The sequence below is a fragment of the Mauremys reevesii genome, linkage group 2 (assembly GCF_016161935.1).
Source record: "Mauremys reevesii isolate NIE-2019 linkage group 2, ASM1616193v1, whole genome shotgun sequence".
Lineage (NCBI taxonomy): Eukaryota > Metazoa > Chordata > Testudines > Geoemydidae > Mauremys > Mauremys reevesii.
The window spans coordinates 126,820,396-126,847,474 of NC_052624.1; the positions used below are offsets into that span (position 1 = coordinate 126,820,396).

General features: G+C 41.5%; 1 protein-coding gene across 1 annotated transcript in view; it reads left to right on the top strand.

Annotated features, from left to right (window-relative positions):
- Nucleotides 1–27,079, top strand: part of ADCY2 (adenylate cyclase 2) — a 416,016-nt gene that overhangs the window by 174,555 nt on the left and 214,382 nt on the right. The window contains exon 4 of the mRNA XM_039523887.1: nucleotides 9,460–9,609. Within this exon, the coding sequence (XP_039379821.1) occupies nucleotides 9,460–9,609 (150 nt within the window). The remainder of the gene's footprint in view (nucleotides 1–9,459; nucleotides 9,610–27,079) is intronic.

Here is a 27,079-nt window from a genome sequence, read left to right on the forward strand (position 1 = left end):
CATGTTTTACTACTTTTGTCCCATGACTCATTCATCATCTATATTGCATTTCAGATTGAACACACCAACCCCATCACTAATTACTGCCCTAACAAGCAGACAATACTCCCCTTCGATAATCAGGAATCCTGACCCTCAATATTCTACTGCTGTCTAGCAAATACCAGTGTAACTGACTAGCAGAATGCTTATGTCCCCGATTAGTGTATGTATGCTCTATATAGAGGATAGTAGTTACTAATTCAACTCCAATGATAGAGTTCTGTGCTGGGGTGCTAAAAGTCAAGGGGTCAAGGGGCCAAAGCCTGCTGGTGATCAGTGTAATGGATCGTTATGGTTGCTCATGATAGATTATTTTCTGCCCCCGTCTTTAAAAAAATAAAATAAAATAAAAATTGGTGTATTAACACATAGTGACAAAAGATCTCTTAAAACAGGCCTTACGGTGAAAAATTATTCTAATCTGTGAATTACAGCATAATGAACAAGTGTTCAACATTACAGCCCTTGGTCATAGAATCATAGAATCTCAGGGTTGGAAGGGATTTCAGGAGGTCATCTAGTCCAACCCCCTGCTCAAAGCAGGATCAAACCCAACTAAATCATCCCAGCCAGGGTTTTGTCAAGCCTGACCTTAAAAACCTCTAAGGAAGGAGATTCCACCACCTCCCTAGGTAACCCATTCCAGTTCTTCACCACTCTACTAGTGAAAAAGCTTTTCCTGATGTCCAACCTAAACCTCCCCCTCTGCAACTTGAGACCATTACTCCTTGTTCTGTCATCTTCTACCACTGAGAACAGTCTAGATCCATCCTCTTTGGAACCCCCTTTCAGGTAGTTGAAAGCAGCTATCAAATCCCCCCTCCTCATTCTTCTCTTCTGCAGACTAAACAATCCCAGTTCCCTCAGCCTCTCCTCATAAGTCATGTGCTCCAGCCCCCTAATCATTTTTGTTGCCCTCCACTGGACTCTCTCCAATTTATCCACATCCTTCTTGTAGTGTGGGGCCCAAAACTGGACACAGTACTCCAAATGAGGCCTCACCAGTGCTGAGTAGAGGGGAATGATCACATCCCTTGATCTGCTGGAAATGCCCCTACTTATACAACCCAAAATGCCATTAGCCTTCTTGGCAACAAGGGCACACTGTTGACTCATATTCAGCTTTTCGTCCACCGTAACCCCTAGGTCCTTTTCTGCAGAACTGCTACCCAGCCATTCGGTCCCTAGTCTGTAGCAGTGCATGGGATTCTTCCGTCCTAAGTGCAGGACTCTGCACTTGTCCTTGTTGAACCTCATCATATTTCTTTTGGCCCAATCCTCTAATTTGTCTAGGTCCCTCTGTATCCTATCCCTACCCTCCAGCGTATCAACCACTCCTCCCAGTTTAGTGTCATCTGCAAACTTGTGAAGGCATAATGACTCTGTGAAACTCCTTGCCCCAAGATCTCAAGCATTTAGCAGGATTTATGAAGGGAATTCACATTTATGGGAAAAATAAGAATAAGAAGAATATAATTTGCAGTCACTACCTAGGATAAAAAAGTATAAGCCATAGCAGCCCTTGTGCTTTGTTATATAACTCAGGCATTCCTAATGATTCTCCCTGCAAGGGACTTGTTTGTTTTCCAGTATGCCTGGTTCTGGTCTCATTTTAAAAAGGCACTCACAAAGCTGAGAGGAGAGTTGAAATAAGGGAACTAGTTTTGGGCTACTTCTAATGACAACTCTCAGGGGCACATTATCTCCCATTAGTGTTTGTAGCTGTGATGTAATGTAGACAGCATGAAAACAGTACAGAATTCTATTCATGGATGTAACAGTTCATGATATATCTGAAAAAACTTGAGTAGAATTACAGACCAAATTAAAATTCCCTGGTGCCATGTTTGTCAGAATGTTTCTGTTTGATAATTTGCTCACCTTAAGCACAAACTTAATTTTATTTTAGAAAGAATGGATATTTATCATATGCTATGTACTTATTATTATGTATATAGTACCTAAGTGCATGCTAGCTCTTTACGGATGGTAAAATACACTGCCCTTGCCCCTAAAAGTGTAATAAGCAATGAACAAAAAAGGGACTGGGGAAGGATAGAGCACATTTCTTCTTTTCTATTTTCCTTTCTACCTTGTCTTTCTTACGTTTAACCCTGATTACCCCAAACACTCATATATTTACTCATTCTTTTAACCTGCGGCCCAGTTTTCTTTTTGCATTTCTCTCATCATAGTAATCTCCTCCAGTAACAGATTATGGAGGCACCAGTTACGGTTATGCTGAGTTGTGCACTTAACACAGAAATTCAGACTTCTTTATGTCTGAGAAATATAGCGTAGCCCCCCATCCAGACTTACAGTACCTACTTTTGAGTTTAGAAACTGTTAATTAGTTTAGAAATTGATATTAATTTTAAAATGGCCCCTTAAAGAAATATAGCACAGTGTGTCAAATCTTTTTCATATTAAATTATTTTAACAAAGAAGTTAAGATAGATCCTTCAAATTCTCATATAAGTTAAACTTAGAGAAATTTTGGAACTAGGCTACATTTGACATTTTTTAAAGGCTCACAGTCTATCTCTCTCCTACTGCTCTTCATAACTGTAAGTATGGGGCTGAAGGCTGAAGAAAATGTTCTACAACAGAGAATTTCATGAAGAACTTCTCTCTTTCAAAGTGGGTGCCATTTCTCATTGTTTTCCATGAGACAGCATGCTGTTCTTAGGTTGCCAGGAAGGGTCTGGACATCCATGTCCCATTGTTCTTAAGGAGTCTGAATATTCCTCTCTTCCCCTCTGATGCCATAAGAACCCACTGTAGTAAAGTGGTGATTGAGAATTTAACTGGGTTACTCAGAATATTATGGGTTGGAGTCATGCTCCACTCCGCCCTTACTTCCTGTTTAATTAGTGGATTTTGCTATTGTAATGCCCTGGCACCTCTGAGTGTGCAAACTCAGGAGATGTGGGATGTGCTTTATTTCCTCCCTCTGGTGATCTGCTCCCTCTGGTGATCTGGATTATTCAAACTGATGCTCTAATGGTTGTGCCTCCTGGGAAATAATGGGTAATCCATCCTAACAGTGGATACTGTACTCACTTCATAAAGAAGTACACAATTGTCAAATTACCGAACAACTCCAATAAACTTTATATTAATAATAGAAATGATAAACACAGAAATGCAAAGAATGAGTTATAATAGAGAGAGAGAGAGAGAAAGAGAGAGAGAGCAAGAAAGAGGGCCGACTTAACATTAAGAGTCAAGGAGACTTTGTGAAAGAAAAAAATGACTATGACTAGATTGAGAGAGAGTTCCAGAAACCGTTATTTTCTTTCACAAAGTCTCCTTGACTCTTAATGTTAAGTCGGCCCTCTAACTAGAGTTGCCAATCCTCCAGAATTGTCCTGAAGTCTCCAGGAATTAAAGATTAAACTTTAATTAAAGTTTATGTCCATATGATGAAACCTCCAAGAATATGTCCAACCAAAATGACGTCAGTCCCCAGTCCAGGTCCCTCTTGGTGATGCACCAGTAGCTGCTGTAGGCACTGTTCCCGCTGTTTGTCTTGTCTGGGGGATCCAATGATCTGCAGAGCTGTCTGGGTTTCAGAAATAGCTTTTCAGCTCCAAGGGATGGTCTCAATCCTCACACTATGGTAACAAGCTTAGATATAAGCTTTCTGCTCTTCCTCCTGGCTGAAATAACTTAGTGATCAGGCTGTAGGTGGTAACAGCTGCGGCAGTCAGCTGCACTGTCTGTCGGGTTGTCATTTCCTTCACAATGGTGTGGCAGGCCCTAGGGAAACCTCACTTGGCAGAGTTTCCCAAATGGGGATTGGGAACATAGTAAAAACAGTCCGTCTGTGACAGGAGCTGGGTACTCCCTCCATTTCTGGCTCTCTTTGTTGCTTTCCCTGTTTCAGCTGACACCCCAGGGAGAGGGCCTATGTCCTCTCTCCCAGGCATTTGGTCTCTAGGTTTACCACCTGGCTGGTATTTGGCTGGCCTGTCTTTTTTTTTTTAATGGATTTGCCAGTTTCCAGAAAAATCATTTAAGCTGCCAGGTTTTTTTAAATGCTTTTTAATATTTTGAAGGTTTGCATTATTATCCCAGTACACTGGGAGATATAATGTTAAAAGTTTCTGTATCCAGCTAAAGATACTGCAGTGTTCCCCTTCTGGAGTTTAAGCAATAATAGATCAAAACTGTTAAAAATACAGCAGCTGTCAGCCCACCAACAGGCAAGTGCATGATGCCTGTATGTGAGAGAGGGTTTGAGTCACCCGAGAGTGAGGAGACATGCAATGTTATCAATCTTATCTATATGTGTTATCTCTCTAGAGACTATAAGTGGCTGTTGAAGTTGTAGTGGTTGTAGAGTTGCCTTGTGGTTGGGGGTTGAGGTTGCAGCACGCTTGCCTTACGTGGGGGGTGCTGGGTTATTTTTCCATTTCAAAGGTGGTAACCTTGCTGGTCTGTGGGGTAAAGAACCCATCAGAGTTCCCCTTTTTTGGAACATCTGGGGCTGCTGCTTTAGCTCCCTCCAGCCTCCTATCTGCTCAAGGGAGGGTTGCCTGCCAATAAGGCAGCAACACTTCTGGGATGCAATCTTTAGTCCTGGCTGGGCCCAGCTTATGGTAAAAGAGTTGGAGGGTTACACTGTATAGTTGAATAAAGCTGCACATTCCTAGCATGCAGTACTGCGAATAGAGAGTGCATTGAGAGATGCCTTTACAAAAGCCCCCATCTTCCCTGGGCCAATTATCACTGGGAACAATGAGAGGTGATAGCCATTTTGAAAGTGGGTATCAGTATATAACCTCAGTCCCACTGAGAACAATGGGAAATGGTAGCCATTTTGAAATAGGGCAATTCTGAATGAGTCTCTCTGAGGGAACTATTTGGTACCAGCCGGTACTGACAGATACACTTTCAGCTATGAAAAATAACAGCAAAAATGGACATTAAATCCCAGCTATTTCTTTCCAAAGCTATTGCTCCAAATCTACTTAGCAAGGAGGACAGAAGGAAGGAGGCAACACTGTGTGTGTCCATGTGGAGGGGGGAAATGTAAAGGATGTAAGAGGAAGAAGACAAGTGGTGAACAGCATGTGTGTTTATGTATGTTCGTATATGCTGGGAAATTTGTGTGTGTGTGCAAAAGAGAATGGGAAATGGTGTGTTTGTGTGCAAGCAGGGGCATGTAAGGAGGGGTAGAATGAAGAGAGAAGCTCTGTGTGCATGCAACCATAATATAATTAAATTTAATATCCTTGATGGAGAAGGGGAAATTACAAAGAAGCCCACTACAGTAATACTTAACTTCAGAAAGGGGAACTACACAAAAATGAGGAAGCTAATGAAATGGAAATTAAAAGGAACAGTCACAAAAATGAAATGCTTACAACCTGCATGGAAATGTTTAAAAACATTATAATAGAGGCTCAAATTAAATGTATACTTCAAATTTAAAAAAATAGTACAAGGATCAAAAATATGCCACCATGGCTAAACAACAGAGTAAAAGAGGTGCTTCGAGGCAAAAAGGCATCCTCTAAAAATTGGATGTCAAATCCTAGTGAAAAAAATAGAGAGAAGCATGATCTCTGACAAGTAAAGTGTAAAAGTACAATTAGGCAGGCTAAAAAAGAATTTGAAGAGCAACTAAGCAAAAGACTCAAAAACTAGCCCAAACATTTTTTTAAATACATCAGAATCAGGAAGCCTGCCAAACAGTTAGACTATTGAGATGCGAAAGGAACACTCAAGAAAGACAAGGTCATGGTGGAGAACCCAAATGAATTTTTTGCATTGGTCTGTACTACAGAGGATGTGAGTGAGATTTCCCAACCTGACCCATTCTTTTTAGGTGACAGATCCAAGGAACTGTCCCATCTTGAGGTGTCAGTAGAGGAGAGTTTTGATCAAATGGATAAATTAAACCGTAATAAGTCGCCAGGACCAGATGGTATTCACGCAAGAATTCTGAAGGAACTCAAATGTGGCTGGGTCCTCTGATGGTGTTGCCACACCATCAGGGGCTCATTCACCTGCCCATCTACTAATGTGATATATGCCATCATTTGCCAGAAATGCCCCTCTGCCATGTATACTGGTTCTCCACTTGTAAGTATATATATTTATGCCGGTGTCTGTAATTTTCACTCCATGCATCTGAAGAAGTGGGTTTTTTACCCATAAAAGGTTATGTCCAAATAAATTTGTTAGTCTTTAAGGTGCCACCAGATTCCTCGTTGTTTTTGTGGATACAAGCTAACACGTCTACCTCTCTGATAACTGTGCTATGTATCTGTCACTTAAATCAGCTTCTGTACCAGATGACTGATTGGCTAATGTGAAGCCAATTTTTTAAACATAGCTTCAGTACTAGGCAAATTGGTCAAAACTATAATAAAGAACAGAATTATTCAACACATAGATGAACATGATTTGTTAAGGAAGAGCAACAGGACTTTTGAAAAGAGAAATCATGCCTCACCAATCTATTACAATTTTTGAGGGGGTCAACAAATGTGGACAAGGATGATCCAGTGGATATTATGTACTTGGACTTTCTGAAAGCCTGTGACAAAGTCCCTCACCAAAGGCTCTTAAGCAAACTAAGCAGTTGTGAGATAAGAGGGAAGATCCTCTCATGATCAGTAACTGATTAAATGATAGGAAACAAAGGGTAGGAAGGCAGGATATCAGGCTAAACGAACCATTGATCTGATCCAATATGCCAGTCAGTTTTCAGAATGGAGAGAGGTAAACAGTGGTGCCTCCCAGGATCTGTACTGGGACCAGTGCTGTTCAACATATTCATAAATGATCTGGGAAAAGGTAAACAGTGAGGTGGCAAAGTGTGCAGATGATACAAATTTACTCAAGATAGTTAAGTCCAGAGCAGACTGTGAAGAGTTACAAAGGCATCTCATAAAACTGGGTGACTGGGCTACAAAATGGGAAATGAAATTCAGTGTTGCTAAATGCAAAGTAATGCATATTAGAAAATATAATGCCAACTATACATACAAAATGATGGGATCTAAATTAGCTGTTAACACTCAAGAAAGAGATCTTGGAATCATTGAAGAAAGTTCTCTGAAAACATCTGCTCAATGTGTGGTGGCAGTCAAAAAAGCTAACAGAATATTAGGAACCATTACAAAAGGGATAGATAAGAAGACAGAAAATATCATAATGCCAATTTATAAATCCATGGTACACCCACACCTCGAAAACTGCATGCATTTATGGTCACCCCATCTCAAAAAAACATATTAGAATTTTAAAAGGTACAGATAATTCAACAAAAATGATTAAGGATATGGAACTTCTTCCGTATGAGGAGAGATTAAAAAGCTTGGGACTGTTGATCTTGAGAAGAGACAACAAAGGAGGGATATGATAGCGGTCTATAAAATCATGAATGTTGTGGAGAAAGTGAATAAGGAAGTATTATTTATCCCTTCACATAATACAAGAACCAGGGCTCACCCAATGAAATTAATAGGCAGCAGGTTTAAAACTAACATACGGAAGTAGTTCTTCACACAACCCACAGTCAATCTTATTGCCAGGGGATGTTGTGAAGACCAAAAGTATAAATGGGTTAAAAATGAATAAGATAAATTCATGGAGAATAGGCCCATCAATACTATTACCAAGATGCTCAGGGATGCAACCCCATGCTCTGGGTGTCCCTAAACCTCTGACTGCCAGATGCTGTGATTGGACAACAGGAAATGGATCACTTGATAGTTGCCCTCTTCTGTTCATTCCCTTTGAAGCATCTGGCACTGACCACTGTTGGAAGTTAGAATACCAGGCTAAATGGACCATTGATCTGATCCAATATGAGAGAACAACAGAAACCACCTGGCATGTACTGGTGAATCTGGCCATAAAAGTTAAACTAAAAAAAATGATAATTCATATTTTCAGATCATTAAAAATAGCAAATGGTAACATCCTCTTTTACATTTCTAGTTTAGTGTTCATTTATGATTTTTAATATAAAAAGAATTCATTGTATGAATACAGAACAGAGTTAATGTTGTTTTAAGGTGGTTCTCTCTGTAGTGAAACTATGAAGGGGGGGCATGTAATATGTCTTTTAAAAATCAATTTAATCTGGCACCACAAAAACTCAAATGCCTTAATCATAATTGTATGGTTATTGCATGATGTCATTACAGGGCAAAGATAAGATATGAGTGCCCTAATTGTATATTTCTACATGGGGGGAGGGAAGGAGGGAACTGAGAGAGAGTAAGCAACATGAGAATGACTCTGTAGCCTCGTGGTTTTTCACATTGGTCTAGGATGTGGTAGACCCAGTGTTTAGTCCCCCCTACTCCAATGACTTTTTAATTATTTATCCACAGTTCAACAACTTGAACAGGGAGACTGAGAGAGACCCACAAAACCCAGTGGTTAGAGCACTCATCTGAGAGGTGGCAGATCCCTGTTCAAATCGCTTCTCCTCCACAGGTGGAGGTGGGATTTGAACTGGGGAGTCTCCAACATCCCTAGTGAGTATCCTAACCAAGTTACGAGGAAGCGCCTCCTTGGCTGTTGAGTGTGAACTCAGCTGAGGGGTCCAATCCAGTAGGCATGCTTATAGGTCACCTACTGGATTGGACCCCACATGCAACTTAGATAGACAAATGCCTGTCTTCCCCTGATTTATGAATTGTTCTGATGCGTAGGCATGAGATAGGTGTCTGGGTGCCTAGTGGGAAGCAGCAAAGTGCACATGGTCAGAATCAGAAACACACTAGGGAGCTTTTATTGCAAAATATAGGTGCCAAATGAGTTTAGGCACTAACCGGGTACAGTGGAATTTTTGTGAATCTCAGTGGATCCTAAAACTAAGACTTAGACACCTAACTCCTTTTGTGTATCAGACCTTAGCGCTTGTTTTTTGTGTGAAACTTAATGTTTCTAGCTCCAGGATAGTGGTGGGTGAACCTCAAGAAATGCCTGACAGCCTCCTACTTGGGTGATTCTTGGCTGTGAGTACTTCATACTACTAAAGAAAATGGTCTGTTGAAAGACCTTAACAATAACATAGTTATTAGTAGAAAAGACTGTCACTTAGCAGTAGTAAAGCATGCCAGCACCTAATTAGTGCTCAATATTGCACACAGAACATGAACTGAATTCCTTTTTCAGTATATCATGAAACAGGCAAACACATTTGTTCATCAGTTCTAATTTTTTTTTTAAAATGAAAAAAACCAAAATGGGTCATCTCTGGGGATTTTGTGACCGTAATTAATAGGGCTTTTTGAAAGGAGAAGGTCCATTAAATATAAACTTCAAGCAGGAACAAAACATATTAACTACAAAAATCTATTTTGCTGCTGCTTGTGATTATTTCCTGATACTGTATCTCATTTAAAGAAATTCACATTCTCGCCTGTTCTTTTTTTACCCCCTTAGATATTGGCAAACGCTATCATTTTTATCTGTGGAAACCTGGCAGGAGCATACCACAAGCACCTCATGGAACTTGCTCTGCAGCAGACATATCAGGACACCTGCAACTGCATCAAATCCCGCATCAAGTTGGAATTTGAGAAGCGGCAGCAGGTAAAGTTACTCCCATACCTTGGTCCATTCTGTTGCTTTTCCAGAAAAAACCCAAACAACAACAACAACAAAAACAGTTTATCAGAGCATAATCCACTTTGTCAGTACAAGAAAGCTTATTGATTAAGTCACTGGAAGCTTTGCTTTAAACTCCATGCAAAGTCTGTTTAATGTTTGTTACATTTTTTATCTGAATGTGAAATGACTTGTTATTTCTGTTATCATCTAAGCCTCTTCTCTTGAGTTACATTATGAAAAATATTTTGTGGCAATGGAAGGTGAAGACACTACATAGAACCTGTATTCAGGACTGTCAGTTGTTTTCTTCTGATTGGATCAGCCATGTGATGTTGATCTTTGCCTTTGGGAAATATCCGTTCTCCTTGTCCAACAGAACTGCTCTAAAATCTTGCTGTATTATCCTAAAAATGTGTTTCAATCTACAGTACAGATGAGTCAGGTGACATAGTTCTAAGGTTCAAGTAGGATAACAAAGAGCTAGGGGAATTTCATAATGAGAGTATCTGTCACTTATTGTAATAGCTAAATAAAAGGCTGACTTCTTTCTTTCTTTCTTTCTTTCTTTCTTTCTTTCTTTCTTTCTTTCTTTCTTTCTTTCTTTCAGTTTCCATAGTGCCTGTCATCCTGACAGTCACAAAAATTTAAAGCACAAAATATCTCATCAGATGCTGAACAAGATAACTGCATCTTGCCCTAAAAGTCACTAGAGTCAGACTCTTATGAACTGTTAAGGATAAGAAACTCAAAATAAGGGGGCCGTGGGCTGAGAAATCCCCCCCACAAGAAGTGGAATATTCAAATGAATGTTCCAATAATTAGTGTTTCCCAGCTGATCTTAACTTTTATGACAGGACAGAGGGCCAGGGCACAATCTCATAAATACCTGGGTCCATGACAATTCTGGGCTTTAAAGATCATCACTGACAGGGCTGGCTCCAGGCACCAGCCCAGCAACCAAGTGCTTCGGGTAGCCAACGGAGAGGGGCATCACGTCCGGCTCTTCAGCAGCTATTCAGCGGCAGGTCCCTCTCGGAACGAAGGACCAGCCGCCGAACTGCCGCTGAAGACTGAAGCGGTAGCAGTAGAGCTGCAGAGCGCGATCATGGCCGTTTTTGTTTGTTTGTTTGTTTGCTGCTTGGAGTGGCAAAAACCTTGGAGCCAGCCCTGATCACTGACACTTTAAATTGAATTTAGATGCCACAAGAAGCCTGTGCAAACACTTGCGAAGAGGTGTGACATTTTCCTCCTGGCAACCTTGCTCTGGTGGGCAGTTACATTCCACAGTAGCTGAAGTTTCCAGGTTGTACTTCTAGGGTAGCCCTAAGTAGGTCATACTACAGTAGTAAAGCCTCAGAAGTAAGAAAAGCCCTAATGACAGTTGCAAAATCAGCATCAGGTGCTGCTGTGTCCATGGTTGTGTAGGAGCAGATATTTATAATCTTCCACTAGCAGCGTCGTGCATTGGCTAAGGTGGTTTTGTTGCTGGCAATGTTGTAATAAACATGCATGTTTTACTGTATACATTTTCTCATAATGTTTTTCATGTAATAATGCCCCAGACTGTCCCTGAATTATCCTTGCTTTGGGCCATGCTGTGGGAGCAAAGCAACCATAACCAGACACACAGGAGGATAACTCCAAGGTAGAGGAATCCTCCAGTCGTATAGAGCTGGTGTAATTGCTCCTATGATGAGCCCCCGCCCTGCAGCTAACATGGTTGGGGAAAGTGGATATGGGTCTTCCCTGTGCTCTGGCAGTTCCCAGCTGCCATCATGATTCCTTGGGGCCATCGCCAACCAGCATAATTTATAATAGGAATGAGGGTGCTCTTATTTATGTTTGAGGAACCAAACCTTTCACCCTCCTGAGCTGTGCTCTGTGCTCCTTGCCCAAAGCTGAGTATCAAGGACCAGTGTGTTATTTTCATTTTTGTTTTCTCATCCAAGTATAGCTAGTGTGTTGATATGTCTAATTAGTACCAGAATCAGGGAAGGGAGATTGTGAATGCAAAGTCCTTAGGCACAAAGGGTTAGAGTAGCACATGAAAGGGGCAGAAAAATGTTTTTAAAAGTCATTGATGTAGGACAAGATTTAGTTTTAGCCTGAGGTTTCCTTCAGTGTGCATTTTCTGCTCAAGGATATCAATATCTCTGAGAAGATACCAGTAAGCAACTTCAGGTTTCCCAAAACTTCCACAAAGGTATCAGTCAAAAGTGGTTGGGGTTGTGAGGGTGGAAAGGAAGCAATTGTGCACATTTATAACTCTGTGTTGGGTGTTTGATCTATATTGCCTGTAAGGGTTGTATTGACAGTAGTCCCAATATTGGGAGCCTGACAAAATGTAGAAGTGTAAATCAGTAATAACGACCTTTCATTAATGTACTTTGTCAATCATTATAGACGAGTGGTGGAAAATTCACTGCCTTTGTTATAGTAAGCTAAGGCTTTATTTTCATTTTTGTCTTCAGTAGACATAAACATGCACTATAGCCAATTGAGAGATTTGTTATTAATGATCAACTTTGACTCATATATAAACCTAGGAATAACTTCCTACAGTTCTGGTTTTCCACATTTGTATAGGTAACTTGAGGTGGGTCAGTGGCATAGATTAAATTGAACTGGATTGGAGAACTGCTTTCAAAGTGATGTTCTCTTAAAACACATTATTGTTTGTATCTACCCTATGACAACCACCACCTCTACCCCTTCCCTGCCAAGGATCTTATCTTTTTCCCTCTTCCCCACACTTAAATTACCTGTGTCACACCTGCCAGTCTTCCATCTGAAAAGGGAAGTGTAGCTCTTGAAATCCCATCATTGCTGCTTATCATGGTGGTAAATGCTGTATGAATATCTAGATAGGTAAAATGATGAATGATATGTAGCTTCAGACCAATATGAATTTTTCCCTCCTACAGTGGCTGAGCAAGCTGCGTCTGCAACATTTTTAGCTCATGAGTAAAGGACCAATTTATTTTTGTCTTTTATTGCTACTTGTGTTGCTGAGAGGATACAAAAGTTGCTGTGCAGTGTTACATTTCAATTAGCAACATTAAATTATAGTGTGGCCTAGTGTTAATTTTTTGCTGATGTAGGAATGAGACATATTAAAAAGTAGGAGAGGGTAAGTGTTTAAATTTGACCAAGGCAAAACATTAGAACAAAAAGTTTGTAGCATGGCAATTAAAGAACCTCATCCTGCATACCTTGCTCAGACAAAATTCTAGTTTACTTCAGTGGGTGTTTTGCTTGAATAAAGAGTACAGGAAGAGTGTGCTTCTAAGTGCTTTGGGCACTGCATCAAATTTGCATGCATAGACAATATGTAACTTATAATTGCTACTGAAAAATATGCTGAACTGCAATTCATATTATAAATCATGTGATGGTTTTTCCTTTATTTTTAAGAAAGCATACAGAGCTAAAGTATTTGGTCTATTTTTATCTTTTGAATTGCTTTTGAGAATGTAAATTTGTTTCTATTCCAAATAAATTAGTTGAAAAGGTATTCTGCAAAATCACCACAGAACTTCAACTGGCAAGACGCACTGGTTTGTTTAGATAAAGACAAATATTACCAGAATGCATTAATAACTGGGGAAATGCATGTGAATATATGTAGTCAAATACATGAGTCAGAAATATTATACATGTACATCTCTACCCCAATATAACGCTGTCTTCGGGAGCCAAAAAAATCTTACTGTGTTATAGGTGAAACCGCGTTATATCGAACTTGCTTTGATCTGCTGGAGTGCGCAGCCCCATCCCTCCCCGGAGTGCTGCTTTACTGCGTTATATCTGAATTTGCGTTATATCGGGTTGCATTATATTGGGGTAGAGGTGTACATATATACCTACATAGTTCATTCAACATAGTTGAGCTTGAATTAAATTTTGCACTGTATTTATATATTATGTATACACACATTTGTTTGGTTTGGGTTTTTTGTCTTCTAGCTAGCTGGTGAGGGCTGAACTGAAGTACTGTGTCCTGTTTGGGGCACCACACTTTCAGAAAGATGTGGATAAACTGGAGAGTCCATAGGAGAGGAATAAAAATGATGAAAGGGTTAGAAAACTTAACATGTGAAAAGGTTAAAAGAACTGAGAAAAGACTGGGGGTAGGGGAGACCTGGTAACAGTCTTCAAATATATTAAGAGCTGCTATAAAAAGGTCAGTGATCAATTGTTCTCCATGTCCACTGAAGGTAGGACAAGTAATAATTGGTGTAATCTTCAGCAAGGGAGATGTAGGTTAGATATTAGGAAAAATCTTTCTAACTGTAAAGATAGTTAACATTGTAATAGGTTTTCAAGGGAAGTTGTAGAATCCCCATGACTGGGGGGCTTTTAAGAACAGGATGGACAAACACTTGTCAGGGATCATCTAGGTTTACTATCGCGGTGCCGGGGGCTGGATTAGATGGCCTCTTCAAATCCCTTCCAGCCCTGCATTTCTGTGATTTAATGCAGGACTAGGCTTTCCAGTAGGGTCAAGCCAAATAGTCCCATTTATGGATTGTTGTTTTTTCTGTATTACCTGGGAAATTCCAGGTGTTTTTTTTAAAAGGAGGTGAGGACAGGAAGAGATCATCCAGGCTCTTCCATGCCACACACACAATTATCCATGTACTTAACAGATGTATTGTGAGACTGTATTAAGTAATGTTTGCAAAGTGCCAAACACAAAGTATTATTCAAATGAGTCAGTGGCTGGAGTGGCAATACACCTATGGTGTCCTGGAGACTCAGTTTTCTTCTGATTCCTCTGTATGTAATAGTCCCTCTGTGGGAGCAGATCCTCCATTATCAATGTAATTGTAATAATAATATCCGAGTCTTCTTAATACCTTGTAAGATTTGCTGGACTTTTAAAATCCCTATAAATTTGAATTAAGTTGTATAAAGCTCTTCCTAGTGCCCCCAATTTTTAAGTTGCTTTAGATTTACCTGAAAAAAGTCAACTGTCTATTCTGAAATGTAGATTGAGTAGAGAAAATCTAACTAACTGAAAATCCTTTGGCTCATGGATGAAAAAAAATCTTGACTTTGACTCCTTTGCATATTGTTCACCTCCACAAGCTTATCTCTTTTTTGCAGGAGAGGGGTAGCTCAGTGGTTTGAGCATTGGCCTGCTAAACCCAGGGTTGTAAGCTCAATCTTTGAGGGGGCCATTTAGGGATCTGGGGCAAAAATCTGTCAGGGACAGTACTTGGTCCTGCTGTGAAGGCAGGGGACTGGACTCAACGACCTTTGAAGGTCCCTTCCAGCTCTATGTGATAGGTATATCTCCATATAATAAATGATGATCCTCATAGGGTCCCTCACTTTTACAGTGTGGACTCTGGAGTCCTAAACATTCTCAACAGTAAAGGGGAAGGAGAAGGAAAAGAAAATGAAGCTGTGCAAAGGGAATGGGCATACTAACTACAGCCCCTTGGGCCCAGAAATTGCTGGCAGCATTGATGGCATCCTTCTCAAGTATTGTATTAGCATATTTTGCACTTTGTCAGTCATGGTTATGTTAACAGTGGATTTTAGTTTCACTGACACAGTGTCATCTGTGGTTAAAGGTATCATTCAGAATACATAATTCCTACCTGTTCATATGTCCCTGTTCCATCTTTTCTTTCCCTCTCATTAATAAATATAAAATGAAATGTGAAATTACCCTGACCTTCTAACATATGAAACTTTGCTGCAGCATATGCATTTCAAATACCCTTTTATAAAAAGTATTTGTCTCACTGATACACCCTTGCTGACAATTAGCAGAGGTAATCAATCTCTAAAGCTATGTTAGATTTTGACATTGACAAGTAGTTAGCATAATTACCCTTCTTGCTGATGCTTTGCATTATGAGACAGAAAAAATATTTTGAGAAATGGTTACAATGTAGTGGGGAGGAAGTGCATAGAGATGGTGACATTTAGTGGGCTCTCTCAGATACCCTCTTTGAAAAGGAGACAATGTCATAATGAGCTTAGAAACAGATCTCTCAAGCTAAAACAGATTTAAATTAAAGAGGTTTCAAATCATTGAGTGGGATTTTAAATGTCTCATTGAAACATATCATTTGTTACAAGGGTGAAAAGACTTCATGGACTACCGTAAAATGAATCCAAAATGAAGGTGTCTCACTCCAAATTGCTAAGATGTTGAAAATGTTAACAATGAATGGAAAAGTTTGAAAAATATTCTGTTAAACTAATACATAAAAATGAATACATAAAAGCTCCCTTAATGCCTAAAACAGATAATGTATCATTTGTATTTGCATGAAAAAAAGAATTTTCCCCATGAGTTCATGTTTTTGCTTTTACACTATTGCTTCTTCTTTCCCCAAAAGCATCATCCTCTGTTTAGGACATGACAGTTCACTATTGAGCATTAAAACATCAGACGGGGAGTAAGCAGTAGGAGGAAATTAAACCTTAAATCGTTATTTTAATTAAGTTGTAAGCAGTTTTAAATAAAGTTTGGTTTTGGTCTTTTAAATCTATCTGTTGTACTCACACATGCATGTACCCAGAGCAGACATTTGGAAATCACCTCACCACTTTCCATCACAGGTGGTAAAGATTACAGATGATAAATGCGTGTTAGACATCATAGCTTATGGCTACCCCATCCATATTCATTCCTTGCCCTCTACACACTGTCTTTCCTCATTACAGGGATCCTTCCTTGACAGCCTATTACAACAAGAAATAGCCTTGTTAGAGGAGTATAGAGGAGCTGCTGCAAGAATACAGGGAAATAGGCTTCTACTCCTAACATTTCCTTATTCTGAAGAAGAAAAGGGTTATTATTCCTGTCCTAGACCTCAAGAGATGGCACGAGTACATATGCTGCCTCAAATTCAGGATGCTAATACTTGCAGCCATCATTTCATCTCTTGTGGCTCAGGACTGGCTTGTGGCTTGACATACAGGACACATACTTTCACATTGCCATCCACCTGGTCCACAGGAAGTATGTGAGATTTACAAAGGGGCCAATTCATTACCAGTACAAAATAGACTCTCCACTGCAATGAGAGTCCTTATGAAATGCCTTGCATGGTGATGGCAAACCTAAAAAAGAAAGGAATCCATGTTTAACCCTGCATAGGCAACTGTCTGATTGGGGCCAATCACATAAGGAAACACTGACAAGCCTCAACTACACCCTCTCTCTCTTCATTCCATTGGACTTCCTGGTGAACAGTGAGAAATTATTTCTTATTTCATCACAGACGACAGAGTTTGTAGGGGCCAGGATAGATTCCATGGCAACGAGGCCTTACTTGCCAGAGGACAGATTCCTCCCACTTCATTCATTACTGAACATGGTTAAAATGCACCTGGTTACAACAACACAAACTTATTTCTCATGATTATGCCATATGTCTGCATGAACATGTGCACCACACTTGCTAGACTTCACCTGAGGTCACTACAACTCTGGCTCAGGTAAGTCTACTCCCCTGTAATACACCCCATAAGCAAGAAAGTCCTAATGCCCTCTGATGTCCTCTTGGTTCTAGACTGGTGGCTGCATCCCAACAATGTCCAACCTGACTCTTTCCCTGCTCTTGGCATTACTGAGTCTGGGGAGCTCTGGACCATTTAGAGATGCAAGGGATATGCCCCCCCAGAGGACATGGCATTGCATATGGCTCTTAAAACTCAGAGCTATCAGAGTGGTGCACGTGGAGTTCCGCCCTGTCCTGCAACACTCAGTAGTGTAGTGTGATTGGGCAGCATATCAGCTATGCACTACATGGTGTCACTGCATGTCATAATCCCAGTACCTCTGTACCTCCTAGTAGTCAGTAACAACTTGGCAGACTTTGTAAGCAGAGTCTGTCACCAACTGCAGGTGTTCGCTGCTAAAGTCTGTCACCAAGTTGATATTTTATCACTGGGAGGCTCCACTGATAGTCCTCTTTGCTAAGTGTCTGAACTTCTATTCTAGAGATGGCGTGAGGCTGAGATCATCGCCAGATGCTACCCTTCTGCAGTGCAATCAAGGCCTGGGTATATACACTTCCCACTGAAGACAAGCAGAATCAGAGTGATTACCAAAGCCAGACACAATTAGGCCATGCTCATCTTCATATCTTAGGCAGTTCTGGCTGAAATACCTCTTACAAATGTCCACACAACCATCAATCGCGTTCCCAGGCCACCCAGTCCTGTTGTCACAAGATCAGGTGAAGTTTCCACCTGGACCTGAAGTCCCTACACTTGTTGGCATGGTTGCTAGCTGGAAAGCTCCATGGAAAGATACTGCTCTTAACAGGTTCAAGAAATCCTGGTACAGAGCAGGAAAACTTACTTCTCCAAATGGAACAGGGTCTTGGTATGGGCTACCCAACATGGTCTAGTTCTCATTCATGCCTTACCATCAAAGATCCTCAACTATTTGCTGCAATTAAAACACTCGACTTTCTTTTAGCTCAATCAGCATTTACCTGACATCAATATTGGTGTATCATCCACCAGTACAATTGGTCTCTGTCTTCTCTTATCTGACTGTGTCCAAGTTTCTCAAGAGCCAAATGCATGCTTATCCATCGCTCAGAGAACCTACTCTAGCATAGAACCTCCATGTACTTTTCCTAAAGCTTTTGGAGACACCCTTTGAGTCCCTCTCAAAGTGCTTCATCCATCTCAAAACAGTAGTCTCGGTAATCATCACCTTGGTCAGGAGAATGAATGAGCTTCAGGTACTCCTGGCAGAACCCCCATATACCGCATTACATGCCAAATTAATTCCAAGGTAGTTTCAGAGTTTCATTTAAACCACTGAGTGAGCTTACTTAAGTTCTTCCCAAGATCTCATTCCACGCAAGAGGAGAAGAAACTTCACACTCTGCATGTTTCCAGAACTTTGCAGTATTACACTGATAGAACCAAATCCTTTGCTGTTCCCATGTTTATTTGTGACCAGAGTTGGCCACTTCATGGGCCACGCTATTTCATTGTAAAGGCTGTCAAAATGGGTAATGCTGTGTGTCTGAATCTGTATTACCAGCTAGTTGGCGTATCTCTCCTCACAGACTACTAAGGCTCACTCCCCCGGCCCCCAAAAAAATTTTCTGCCTGCTTCTGAAGTGTACTGATATCTGAAAACTGCAGGACAGCTGTGTGGAACAACTTTCTCATGTTTGTCAAGCATTATATGCTGGAATTAGCTGCTAGATCAGATGCCAAATTTGGGAGAGTGATACTTGCTTCAACTGACACAGCTGATATGCCCCAGTCCCACCATCCCGAGAGAATACTGCTTGCCAGTCACCTACAGTGGTATCCACACTGATGCATACTCAGAGAAGAAAGTGCAGTTACTTATCCTACTGTAACTGTGGTTCTTCAAGTGTGGATCCCACCACCTGCCATTCATCTCCACTTTCAGAGCCTCAGCTAACATGGGCTTTGAATTGCAAGGGAACCAAAGGAGTGTTGTGGTCACTCCACCCTTTATGCCCATGCATAGGAGTCAGGCAAGGCGGGGGTGGGCTCAAAGCAGAGACAGGCTAGAGTGTGCAAGGCAAGAGTAGCAGGAACAAGGTAACAAATGAGCCGGCACAGTGGTGGGCATGAGTGTTGAGAAGCCAGTGAGCAGCTGCTGCTGCTGGCTTAAGAGCCAACCTGTTAGCCTCCCCAGCCAGTCAGGTGGCAGGGCTAGTCAGACAGCCTGCTGCAGGCCAGCTGTACTGGTGAGGCAGCCAGCAGACTAGCTCTGCTGCAGGCCTTGGTTCCTGACAATAATCAGGTTGCGTAATACCTTCCATTATAAAATAGTTTTGCAACCTTTTTTTGAGACACTCAATTGTTTGCAGCAGGGCTTTGACATCTGACAGGGAAAATGCTCTGGGGTTAGAGAGATGTGTTTTGTTCATCCCATGATATTCTTTTCAGATATGACTGAGTAAAAACTTTTGAAAATTATCATTCTCCTGCTGTTGCTGGAATTGCCACTGCTTGATTTTGGCACTATGCCAAAACTCCTGACTATTCTAAGGCTCAGTCCCTGTAGTACACACTGTTCTGGGAAACCACAGGAGCAGAGACTCTGCTCATCCACCAAAGCAGCTCTAATGGTGGAGGAGAGGCAAGGGGGGAAAAAGCTAAGCTCTTTCCTCTGACCACCTTCCTGAACCAACACATGACTCCTAAAGTCCATCCTTCTTTCTGGAGGGACCACATGGAACAGCACAAGCCCCCAATAGAGCAGCTACAAATATAATTAATAATAACTCGAAAGCACGAACTCATGAGTTCTAGAATCAACTCTTCTACTGACAGGTGTGATTCTATACCCTTTACAACTCTTATGATTAATAAATATCTAAAACCCCAGTGAGAAGTCACACCAGCTGAGAAGGGAGCACAGCTATCTACTATGAAAGACAAAAAACCCATCCACTATGTCACACTGCTTCATAGCAAGAATCTGCTATATTGTTGGCTATGCTGTCTGTAAAATGGGGCTACTTATGTATAGATCACCCATTTTTTCAGTGTGTTATGCACCTTTCTCTAGTGGCTTGTTCACATAGGATAATAGTCTTCTTCTGACAATTTAGGACCTGATCCTGTACTGCTGGAGACAAGGGAAGTTTTGCAGTTGACTTCAATAAGAGCAGGACTTAATGTAATTAATTCTGTTTCCCAAGTAGTAAAAGTTTGCACTGAAGGCTTAGGATGGGGATTGTTACTATTGCACGAGTTTGAGGCCCCATTATGGGAGGGAGGGATAGCTCATTGGTTTGAGCATTGGCCTACTAAACCCAGGGTTGTGAGTTCAATCCTTGAGGGGACCACTTAGGGATCTGGGGCAAGAATTGGTCCTGCTAGTGAAAGCAGGGGGCTGGACTCAATGACCTTTCAAGGTCCCTTCCAGTTCTAGGAGATTGATTGGTATATCTCCAATAATTAATTAACTTACCCTGCTGGTTCTGCATAGTCCCTTCTTTACTGTGAGTGTGGGTGGGGGGAGGAAATTGGCTGTATCTCCCAAGACTTGTGGTGCCAAAACAAGCTGTCACTCACAGTAGATTGCATAGACATTCTTAATATGATCCTCCATCTCCTGTCTTACATGGTTTGATGAGCAGTGAAATAGTTAATAAAGATTACATTTAAATGAAAGCCTAGATTCTGGAGCACAAGAAGGCAACAAGCGTGAAAGAACTGCCAATACACAATACAATTGTGTACCAAACCCCAATTTTATGCAAAAATTGCAAGTGTTCAGCTCCAACTACTTTTGAGTTACTAGAGGTCTAAATAGATACATTTTAAAATATTAACAAATGTAACATTTTCAGAGCCCTACAACTGAACAAGCTAGCTAACCCTAACACTCTCAAACAATCATCTTTAGCCTAAAACCAAAGATGGGCAATTTCAGACCAAATGGTGGGTGTTTTAAAGATAGAATGAGATGCTAAATAGAGCTAATGGAAGTATAATAGGGTCTTGGAAGCACAACTGTGATTCTGTAGTAAATGTGCTATTAGGTAACGTTTTGTTCTTTAAAAAACAAAACAAAAACCTCCTTGCTTCTTTCTGGAATCTATTCATTCTCTTGCACTTTGCATTTTGAGAAAATGGCACTTTTTAAACAATTGTCATTTTCTACCCCCCACTCCTGTTGTAGAAGATTAAATTAATAGGTGACTCAGGCCTTTGGTAACCCCTATATGATCCAGATAATCAAAACCATACCTTTTCTGTTCCAGAGCTGTGATATGGTGAATGTTGTTTTGCATACAAATCAGATAATGGGTTAGTTCACAGAATAGTTGAATTCTCAGTAGGTAACACTGCACATGCTGGTTCAGCAAAGGCAAGTTAAAATAGGGAAACAGAATTTCTGTAGTACATTTGAGTATGCCTGTCTTTTTAGACTGAACTCCCTTAGCTATCAGTGGTCATGTAATTCAGATCAACCAAGCTCCAAAGCTTCCTCATTTGATGCAGTTTATTCAGTGGTTTGTTTGTTTTTTAAGCCAGGTGTCTCGAAATACATGAATACTTGTGATTCCAAACAGAGAGAATGAAATGAAAAAGGAAATGGTGTTCCCTTTAATAATGTCATGTCCTCTTCCTATTATTAAATAAATGACATCTTCATCAACAAAAATCCTCCCAGTCATTGCAAAATAATCCCAAACTTTTGTTAATCTCTGCTGTGTGCACAGGATGCTGTTTACAGAAGCACAACACCAGAAATAATAATGATGATCAGTTTTACTTATAAAAGTCACTATTATTTATCACATTCAAGGTTGTATGTTTGTCAATGATCACAAAGAATTTTTGGAAATTTGTGTAGTCTATATTTGTACACAAATCCATTAAGCATAGATTGCCCTGAAGCATTTAAAGGTCATTTCCCTCTGGTAAGAATCCAGATTTAAAATAATTCTGTAACACTGATAATATTATAATACGGAAAAATATAATGATTCTGATCTTATTATTGAGTCAGAGATTCACTTAATCAAAGATTCAGGGTGTTGACAAAAAGTAATCTTTAGATTTAGAGAACAGCCCTAATTTTTTTTATCTGATTTTACCTGGGAGTTAAAAGCAGGAAGGCTAATTCTACAAATTATAATTGCTTCTTTGTCGCTTTCATGTTATGCCAATTTATGTAAATTACATCAGATCTATTACTGGTGGAGTAGTAGACATCTATGGTGATTTAAAATGAAATTATGTAATACAAAAATCAACATGAGATAAAGGATATGTTATGATTGCAAAGTACGCATTTATTCATAATTCTTTAAATCATTTATTCAGACACCTCTAGATACTTTTACAAATACTTAGAATAGACAAAAACAGTAGTCCTCAGCACCTCTGACATTAAGGCCAATCTGATATAGGAGCCAAAATGTGGATGTAAGAACCTAATTTGGGCACTTAGGTTAGAAAATTATGGCCTAAATCTTATGACTATATAATCATATTCATCTGTATGGTGGTGACCTCAAATGTTTTAAGCCATACTCTTTTATATAGACTATTAACACATTTCTTCCTAAAATGGTTGCTCATTTCCTGTTGACGGCCTTTGCAATGGGCCATGTAGGCTGTACCATTTCTATCTTTTTTGTCAACATGAGCTGTCAAGTTTCATTCTGCAATATTTGTTTAGTAGCTCTCATTTTCATATATGGCCTCATGTCCCTGCTACACTACAGAGTAGGTAGTGCAGGTGAATGTTAGAAATTGTGCTGGTAATCCTATTGTAAATGTGTATAAATGATAAAATTTCATATCAAATATAACGCTGCAACAACAACAACATTCTCCACACATCCGAAGAAGTGGGTATTCACCCACGAAAGCTCATGCTGCAAAACGTCTGTTAGTCTATAAGGTGCCACAGGATTCTTTGCTGATTCTCCACACAGTGAGCACAGGCTTCTGGAATACAAAAAAGGACTTGCCCTTTGAGTCCAACCACTTTAACAAGAAGACTGATGAGACACCAAGACATCCCTCTACTCTGTGGGCATTTGGGCCCCAGCTCTGAAGAGGAAACACTGTAAACAAGGCCTCCCCCACAACCTTTCTGTCACCAGCATCCAAAAGAACTGCTACACAAACATCAGAAGGTACAAAGACCGAGGTATGCAGCCTCCTCCATTTTGGCATTATCCGCTCAACCTAATCCACCATCTAGCGATTACTTTTGACAGGATGCTCAAGAATGGCATACCACTGGTGATGCCATCCCCTATGATTCTCCCCTGAACTTTTTGTGACACCTAGCATACTTCACCAACAACTAGGGGGCAAAAAATGGACAGTTGAGTCTTGGATATTCTCTACTCTCGCTTGCTCACGTTTCTTTCCTTTCTGCCATACAAACCCCCTTTTCAGCCCTTCTTCAAGGACCACTCTTATTAGGTGATCCTCTGTCAGGAGATGAATATTCTCCTCTAGTGAGTGGGTATAGAGTGAATGCCACCTCAACATCAAGGGGAATGGTCCTACTCCCAATATTTCATAGACCCAAAGGAAAAAGGAGGATAGAGACCCATTCTCAATCTATGTCCATGGAATATTTTTATTTGCAAATGAATATTCTGCATAGTTATATTGGCATCCATAATTCCCTCCCCGGAGAAGGGTATGTGATTCACAGCTCTCAATATAAAAATGCTTATTTTTATGTGGACTGTAGCGGGGTGACCACCCGTTCCAGCCTGGAAATTGTTGGAAAAGCCCTGCAGAGGGCAAGGTAAAACCCTAGCTGATTGGGGAAGTGGCTGCAGCTGGGCCACACCCCAATCAGGCCACAGCTGGCCCCTATAAAAGGCCAGGGAAGCCAGAAGTACAGGCAGTCTCTCTCTGCCTTCAGAGAGAGAAGGGCCTAGCTGCAGGGAGCTTGAGACTGGATACCTGAGTGAAGCAGGGCTGGGGAAAGGCTGAGGAGCTGAGGAGCTCCAGCCTGGATAGCCTTGGGCTAACAGGTACTGGGGGTTGCAGAGGGCAGCCCAGGGGTAGGCCAAGGCAGCAGGTCCAAACCCAACCTTGCCAGTGATGAGTAGGCTGATACTGCAGTCTGCCTCAGGGCGCAGGGGCTAGACAATGGCTGGCAATAGCCACATACTGAGGCAAGGTGGGGATAGAGGGTGGGGGTTTCCCTGGGGAGGGGAGACCCTGAGAGAAAAGGGTTACTGCTAGGGGGCAGCACCCCATGTAAAAGGGCACCGGGTCCAGGGAGGGACACGGGGGCCAGAGAACAGGCGGATCACCGGCCTGCAGAGAGCGCTCCGGAGCTGAATCGAGCTAATTCCCAGAAGTCACTAGCAGGAGGCGCCGCAGGGGTGAGTCCGCTCGTCTACAGGACATATAGAAGATTCCTCAGATTTCTGGTAGGACAAGGGCACTACCAGTTCAGAGTACTTTCATTCTCACTGCTAACAGCATAATGAGTCTTCAAGAAGGTCTTCTCAGTGGTGGTGGATCAGATGAGATGAAGGACCTCTGCCATCTTCCTTACCTGGACAGTTGGCTCCTAACAGGTATCGCGAGCTAGGAAGTTCAGTCAGCAGTCTATAAAGGACCGGAGGTCTTCAATGCCAGTGCACAGGACACTTAAGAGCTAGTAAGCTCCTGCCTTCCACCCAGTGACCTGCTAACAGTTGCTAGGGCAGAAGCTGAACCCTAACACACAACTTCAATCCTGGAACCTGATTGACAGAATGTTGAGGGTCCTGATTGGTTCACAGCTTCTATATAAACCCAGCACAGGAATAGGAAGTTGCCCATGCAACTGGGATCCACCCTGCTCTGGACTGTGTGCCTTGTGACTTTGACTCCCTTGGGGAACTGATGGGCAGGATCCCCTGGGAGGCTAATATGAGGGGGAAAGGAGTCCAGGAGAGCTGGCTGTATTTTAAAGAAGCCTTATTGAGGGTACAGGAACAAACCCTCCCGATATGGAGAAAGAATAGCAAATATGACAGGTGACCAGCTTGTCTTAAGATAGAAATCTTCGGGGAGCTTAAACACAAAAAGGACGCTTACAAGATGTGGAAACTTGGACAGATGACTAAGGAGGAGTATAAAAATATTGCTTGAACATGCAGGGGTGTAATCATGAAGGCCAAAGCACAGTTGAAGTTGCAGCTAGCAAGGGATATGAAGGGTATCAAGAAGGGTTTCTACAGGTATGTTAGCAACAAGAAGGTCATGGAAAGTGTGGGACCCTTACTGAATGTGGGAGGCAACCTAGTGACAGATGATGTGAAAAAAAGCTGAAGTACTCAATGCTTTTTTTGCCTCAGTCTTCACAGACATGGTCAGCTCCCAGTCTGCTGCATTGGGCAGCACAGTATGGGGAGGGGGTGAGCTGCCCTCAGTGGTGAAAGAACATGTTAAAGACTATTTTAAAAAGCTGGACATGCACAAGTCAATGGGGCTGGATCTAATGCATCCGAGGGTGCTGAGAGAATTGGCTGATGTGATTGCAGAGCCATTGGCCATTATCTTTGAAAACTCGTGGCAATAGGGGAAGGTCCCAGAAAATTGGAAGAAGACAAATATAGTGCCCATCTTTAAAAAAGGGAAGAAAGAGAACCCAGGAACTACAGACCGGTCAGCCTCACCTCAGTCCCCGGAAAAATCATAGAGAAGGTCCTCAAGGAATCCAGGAACAGTCAGCATGGATTCACCAAGGGAAATTCAGGCCTGACCAACCTGATTGCCTTCTATGATGAGATAAGTATAAGTAGGAGCATTTCCAGCAAATCGAGGGACTTGATCATTCCCCTCTATTTGACACCACTGAGAACAGCCTAGCTTCATCCTCTTTGGAGCCCCCCTTCAGGTAGTTGAAGGCTGCTATCAAATCCCCCCTCACTATTCTCTTCTGCAGATTAAATAAGGTCAGTTCCCTCCTAGGTCCTTTTCTGCAGAACTGCTTCCTAGCCATTCGATCCCTAGTCTGTAACAGTGTATGGGATTCTTCCGTCCTCAGTGCAGGACTCTGCACTTGTCCTTGTTGAACCTCATCAGGTTTCTTTTGGCCCAGTCCTCTAATTTGTCTAGGTCCCTCTGTATGCTATCCCTACCCTCCAGCGTATCTACCACTCCTCCAAGTTTAGTGTCATCTGCAAACTTGCTGAGAGTGCAGTCCACGCCATCCTCCAGATCGTTAATGAAGATATTGAACAAAACCGGCCCCAGGACCGACCCTTGGGGCACTCCACTTGAAACCGGCTGCCAACTAGACATGGAGCCGTTGATCACTACCCATTGAGCCCGACGATCTAGCCAGCTTTCTATCCACCTTATAGTCCACTCATCCAGCCCATACTTGTTTGTCTCCTGCCTCTGGACTATTGGTATTCTGACCCATCCTGACTCTTGTTACCAATTCGTTTTTCTTTTCTCATGTTTGTCTCCTCTCTCTGATCTCCTGGTATCCTGACCCAGCCAACTCTTGACTCCTGTTCCATCATTGTGCATGCCGGCTCTGAACACTGGGCCTGGTTGCTGATGACCCAGCCATGACTTATCTTTGCTTTACTTTGTGGCATCCTTGGGAATTTATGTAAACAGGGAAAAGTCTCCTATGATTCCTACAAAATGCATAGACTTAGTAGAAGCAACCCTAGACTCTACCTCAGCAAAGCCTAACTCCTTATGGGCAAATCCAGTCCATGAACAACCTGACAAAAAAAGTCATCATCAGACCTTGAACCACAGTCAGTCTGTCTTTCCTTACACAAGGCCCTGTGGCCTAGCATCTATCTAACAGTGTTTGCAGGGTTCATCTCTGTTTTCTACAGACCTGACTTCAGTCTGTTTACTCACCAGCCTGAGAAAACATGAATACCAAGGTAACTATCCCCACCAAGGTCACAGCTTCTTTTGTAGGTGGACGAACCTAGATCAGTTGTTTGCTATAGTCCCTTTCATT